This window comes from Zingiber officinale, chromosome 1B, assembly GCF_018446385.1.
Source record: "Zingiber officinale cultivar Zhangliang chromosome 1B, Zo_v1.1, whole genome shotgun sequence".
In the NCBI taxonomy this organism is placed as follows: domain Eukaryota; kingdom Viridiplantae; phylum Streptophyta; class Magnoliopsida; order Zingiberales; family Zingiberaceae; genus Zingiber; species Zingiber officinale.
In genome coordinates this window covers 117,969,632-117,975,808 of record NC_055986.1, presented here as the reverse complement: position 1 = coordinate 117,975,808, position 6,177 = coordinate 117,969,632, and the positions used below count along the sequence as shown (strand labels likewise).

General features: G+C 43.4%; 1 protein-coding gene across 1 annotated transcript; it reads right to left on the bottom strand.

Moving 5' to 3' along the window:
- Positions 1 to 4,355: 4,355 nt before the first annotated feature.
- LOC122041282 (protein ETHYLENE-INSENSITIVE 3-like 1a) lies at positions 4,356 to 5,492 on the bottom strand. The gene has a single exon (XM_042600924.1). The coding sequence runs from the start codon at positions 5,490 to 5,492 to the stop codon at positions 4,443 to 4,445; it is 1,050 nt and encodes a 349-aa protein (XP_042456858.1). The 3' UTR covers positions 4,356 to 4,442.
- Positions 5,493 to 6,177: the final 685 nt, after the last annotated feature.

Below are 6,177 nucleotides of genomic sequence, written 5' to 3'. Positions count from 1 at the left end.
AATCTGATTGAGTATGGATCGGTCACCGACCGATCCAGGGACCGATCAGGACGATCGGTGAGGATCGATGCGATCGGTGAAGGGTGGATCGGTGGGACCGATCGAGGATTCGATCGGTCGGGGACCGATCGATGCATGTTCGATTTTCACTGTTGGTGCGAAATTTCATTGGAAGTTGGGTTTGTGGATTTCTAAAGGTTTGAAACTCGCCAAGACATTGTTGGTGCAATGGTCAAGGGGAGTTGACCTTTAGGGAAGTTTTACCTAATTGTCAAGGGGAGTTGACTTTTAGGGGGAGTTTTTACTCCTAAAGACTTGAGTGATATGGAATTATCACTAAGTTGGTTGTTGAGTTTAGTATCAAGGGGGAAATTAAGAGTTTCAATGAAAGGTATGGGACTTTCATTAGGAAGAAACTCTTGACCTTGATACTCTCCTTTTTCTTTTTGATGTGTGTCAAAAAGGGGAGAGTGTTCATTGGAGAATTATTGGAGAACCCAAGTTAGGTTATCGGGTTAACCTAAGCTAAGGGAAGAATGACAAGGAATGTTCAAGGTAGAACATTGGAATTCTTTTTGATGTGTGTCAAAAAGGGGGAGAATTATTGGAGAACCCAAGTTAGGTTATCGGGTTAACCTAAGGGGAGAATGTCCAGAGAATGTTCAAGGAAAGAACATGGACATTGGAAGATGGTTGGGAAACCTAAGTTAGGTTATCGGGTTAACCTAACTTGATTATGAGTTTTGTCAAACATCAAAAAGAGGGAGATTGTTGGTGCAACCTTAGGTCAAGGTTGACCTGGTTGACCCGACTCGAGGTGACTTGACTCGAGTTGTATTTTGATGTTTGACTTGGGAAGATTGTCGGTGCAACCTTAGGTCAAGGTTGACCTAGTTAAGTTGCATGTTGATGTTTGACACTCGTGAGAGAATTCTATTCTTGATATGGGACAAGAATAGATGTTTGGGAGATTATTGGTGCAACCGTAGGTCAAGGTTGACTGGTTGACTGATTCGGGAAAAAGTCCAAGTATGGAGACTTAGCCGGAAAAGTCCAAGCTTGGCTTTGGAAAAGTCCAAGTATGGAGACTTGGCACTGGAAAACCTGAGTTGCGAAAAGTCCAAGTATGGAGACTTGCAGGAAAAGTCCAAGTATGGAGACTTGTACGGAGAAGTGGCAGCGGGAAAGTCCGAGAAAGTCTAACTGGGATGTTAGGCGGTGTGGAAAGTCCCGGTGAGTAAAGCCAGGCGGTGGAAAAGTCCTAAGGGATGTTAGGCAATGAGAAAGTCCTAACTGGATGTTAGGCGGTGTGGAAAGTCCTGGGAGTAAAGCCAGGCGGTGGAAAAGTCCTAACGGGATGTTAGGCAATGAGAAAGTCCTAACGGGATGTTAGGCAGTGTGGAAAGTCCCGTGAGTGAAGCCGGGAAAGTCCTAACTGGGATGTTAGGCGGTTGGAAAGTCTGGTGAGTGAAACCGGGCAAGGAAAATCCAGATGGATCGTGATCGGACTTACGGTGTTGGAAAATCCGGATGGATCGGGGATGATCGGACTTCGGGTGTTGGAAAATCCAGATGGATCGGGGATGATCGGACTTCTGTTGGAAAGTCAAGTAGGTCAAAGATTGACCGGACACTTGGTGGGGAGTCTTAGCGGGTCAAGGGTGACCGGATGCTAAGCATGATGAACCAATAGGTCAAGGTTGACGGATATTGGTTTGGAAGTCTTGGGACTTGGTTTGGGCAAAACCAAGCTCGGATCGGTCACCGACCGATCCGGTGATCTGTTTGCTCGATCGGTGTGACCGATCGAGCTCGCGAAGAGGCGATCGGTCCACGATCGATCTGATCGATCCGGGACCGATCGGAGACGATGTCGCGGAAGCACAGTTGGGATCGGTCCGTGGACATCTGATCGGTCCAGGCTCGATCGGTCCTGGGACCGATCAGTCTGATCGGTCAGAGACCGATCGAGTTCGACGCAGCGGCTAGTTTCATTGTTCTCCTTCGCGGTATAAAGGGTGAGGGCTTCTACGAATTCTTCTTCTTTTCTTCTTGAGCTTACGCTCTTGACTCTCGGTGTGCTCTTGAGCTTTGAGCTCTCATCAAGCTCTGCGTGAGTTTCCGGTGTTCTAGCTTTGGATCGAGAAGTCTTTCAAGGTTCCAGTCGACAACAAGAGGCAAGCAAGTGTTTTACAATTTCTATTGTTCTTGTTTGTTGTCTCTATTGTTGTACTCCTTTGTTTGCTGTTGCAAAAGATTGTGGTGAGGTTTCTCCACCCACAAGGAGTATATTATTAGCCGGTTCTCCGGGGACTCATCCACCGACGGATTGAGAGGCTTCGTCCACCTTACGGACACGCCGAGGAGTAGGAGTATCATCTCCGAACCTCGTTACATCGACGCGTTGAGGTTTGATCTTCTTGTTTTCGTTTCCTTGTTTGTTTTTCCGCTGCGCTAACGAATTGTAGGAAGAAACGCGATCGATTTGGGGTCGGCTATTCACACCCCCCCTCTCTAGCCGTACGAAGGATCCCAACACTCTCGACCACCTCATTAATGACGTAAGTTATAAAAGACAGTTCAGACATTGTTAATAGAAGATTCCTCGGAGGATGACGACACATCTTCCAGACTGTATATCTTCCATTATCCAACATCACCTCATTGTTACAGAGGTTATGAGAGGTGATACAAAAAGGGAGATCCTCTCTTGGCCAGGTACGCTCTCAGAGGCACACATACACACTTGCTATAGAATTATTGTTCATCTTCTTCACTTTGGCTGACTTGAGCATCGGAGGGCCTGCGCCAGGCACCGCTCCCTTGGCTCTCGCTCTAAACTTATGGGGGATCTCTTCCGTGTGTGCAGAGAGGAAGAAGGCACTCGGAGCCCCTTTTCGCTCTAGTTCGCAACTTTTTCTCTAGTTCGAGGTCTTCTCCAAGTCAATAGTAGTGTCACCTGTCCAACGCGCCATCTCCACCGCTTTATATAGGACATATTTGACATAAAGAAATTATTTTCTTTCAAATAGCAACGCCTGTATGGTCTGGCCTTAAACATAGACATGGGGAAAAATGGTTTATGTAGTCAAACTACATAGTCAGGGCTTAAGCATTTTTTAATATAATTCATTTTGTCCCTCCTTAAACAACTAGAAGACAGATTTGATTTAGATCTATATATTTTTTTCCATTCAAATAGAATCTCGTGTATATTTTGTAATATCTGCTTACCTTTTACTTAGTTCAGTTGGAGCTGTAATATCTCAGTTTGATGGCAGTCTTATGAATCTTGTTTTAAATTTCATTCAATTCGATTTTTTTTTTTGTTTTTTTTTTTTGCTTATCCTAATGCTGGTGTGTGGAAGTTCTTAATGTCATATTCTCATATGATGGCACTATGACTGCGGTGTATTGAGTCACGGTACATGGATTGGATGGCGAGGTACTTGCCTATATAACAATTTTATTTCACAATTTCTTTTTCCATTTCTATCTCAGTTTTGAATGTTTGAATATCAAATATTAGCTTCTTATTTGCTTTTGTCGTATTGAATTACCGGATCAAGTGTCAAACCACTACCTGTTTTATAAAGTATTATCTCCTTGGTAAAATGCTTGTTTTAACAGAATCAAAATATGCGATGGCATGTTGCTCTGGACCTTTTTGTAGGCAAAATGCCGTCAGATTTCTCGCATGTATTAAGCTAAATATAGATGATTGTTGCAGGCACACCGTGACTCTACTGCGCCTGTGTCTTTGAATGATGAGCGATTTAAAGACCCAGTTGCTGCAGCAGAAGAACTAGCCTTCTGCGAAGCCTGTGCTCGGTTTGGCTTGTATCTGCACCATGAAGACGAGACTCTGTAGGATATTTTATCGGGAATGGTATGCTTCTACTGGATATGCAATCTTGGCAGTGGTTTATGTAAGTTGAGGTGCCCATCCTTGGATCCTGCATCTACTTCTAAATATCAAAGGCAACTGGTGCTTAACGTGCCAATTACATGTTACAGTTTCATATTCGTTGCTCCATCTGCACCACTATGCATGCAGAAGTCAACTTTGACAAGTTTTTACCGTCTAGGTGTGTTTAAGTTTCTGAATTTGATAATGAATTATTGGTGCTTAGCATTCTATGTTTCAGGGTAAATTTCAATTCCTCTCTTGATTAAATACCTGATTTATCCTTCTCAATTTTTTTCTTTGCTTTAATTTTAATCTATAGATTCAGGTGAATGACCTTTAATTATTTGTTTTAGGGGAAATGAATTGTTGGCGCTTGGCATATTCATCTCATTTAATATAAGGTGACTGATTATCTTAAACTGAAAAGCATCTGATCTCAAGTAGCACATTTTATTAGACAAGCAATGATAATGACTCAAATCTCAAACTCTTTGAATCAATCATATTCCTTAAATACCTGATAATTAGTGATTCATAATGAAGAGGGTTGAAAATTGTCTTCCCCTAGTAGAGCTTCGAAAAACTGGTGGTGTTCATTGGGGAACGTCTGAGACTGAAAATTGTCTTCCTGACGTATTTCGGGGGACTCTTGCTCCTCCTTTGAATGCTTATTGAGCTCATGCAATAGAACAATGTTGAGAATTTCAACTTCCTTAGCAGTGATCTTATTCTCTAGGCACTTGCTATGGTTGATGATGTACTGGATCCTGTTGAGATCGGGCATCAAGTGCTTGAGGATCGCAATGAGCACGCTAATCTTCCATGCCTTGTTGAGATCGTGTGGCTTCTTGTAGGGGGGTCGAGTGGGGTTCTTGGGCAGCCCTACCTCGCGCCACCAGCCCTCCTCCATAGTCGGCCACCAAGGCGGCGGTTGACCCTTTTCGACCGGGAACTTGCGCTGCGGCGGCTCGCAGACGGGCATCAAGGCAGAGAGGAGCGAGCTCAAAGTAACGTCGCGCAGCTCTGTCAGCGCGACGGGGATGGAGAAGCCGACGGCGATCTTACTCCTCACAAAGTCGCCGGGGCAAGTCTCCATATAGTGCTTGGTCATTGCCATGGGGCCGTTGCGGTCGAAGCGGACGATATCCTTCCACCAAGCGCGAAGGTTGGTGGAGCATCCGGTGACGGGCTTGCTGTGGCAGGGAACGAGGCCGAAGACGAACCCCTTGGCGTTGCCCTCTTCCATCAGCTCCAGCGCCTCGTTTAAGATCTTCCCATGGACGCGCGCCAACTTCTTGCGTTGCGATTGGGAGCGATCCATCCTGGCGACGCCGACGACGCGGTTTTGCTGAAGCTCCTTGTACCGATGAAACTCTTTGAGGCGTCTGAGGCGGGCGATATCGTTCCAAATGCGCAATCTAAGCCCTCTAATTGCCCTCTCATCGATCGATTCTACGTCGCCTTGCGGTAAAGGGACGTCGAAGATGCTTGGCGGTGGAGCACCGAGAAGGCTTTCCACTTCCGTCCATGAATCATCTTTGCAGCTCGGAATAGCAATTCTAACTTGATTACTACTTCTCATTTTGCAACAGACGATATCACTCAAATGTATCTATTGAGTAGAAATGGAGATCGGAGATGTTTATATACACATACACATACATGATAGAACATAGAAGAAGGCTTATTTTTTATTTGGCAGGGAATTCACAGTATATTTGCTCATTATATCAACTGATATGATAAATTTTTTCTATGTAAGGAATGTAAGAATTCTAACTGACCTTATCGCCCCCAGTTTTCAAACTATTTTTAAGTATTTTTATTCACTGTATTTCTTCTTCTCCCAATATTGCCAAGTAATTAATTATCATTACTATTTTTTTCCCAATCTGATAATATATGGAAGGAGACTATTTTTCTCCATCCAATCTTGTCATTATGGAACTTTCCATTTATAATCTCTGTATATTTGTTTATTAAAAGAGCATATCTTATCAAATGCACATGATTCTGTATGAAATATAGTATACAAAATTAAGAGGATCAATTCAGATGAATTAAATCCGGTTGGGTCATTAAGTTTTCTTTAAATCTAATTTGAATCCTATCCGAATCCAAGTTCAACATAAAATTTTTAAATTCGAATTTGAACCCGACTAATCCGATTAACCCAAACCCGATCCGAGTAATCCAAAAATTTGATTCAAAACGACTTTTTTTGATTATTTTTTTATAATTTTTCACTTTTATCTCAATATTTCATC

Coding starts and splice junctions, on each gene's coding strand:
- LOC122041282 (XM_042600924.1), bottom strand. CDS start 5,492: ATGAGAAGTAGTAATCAAGTTAGAATTGCTATTCCGAGCTGCAAAGAT.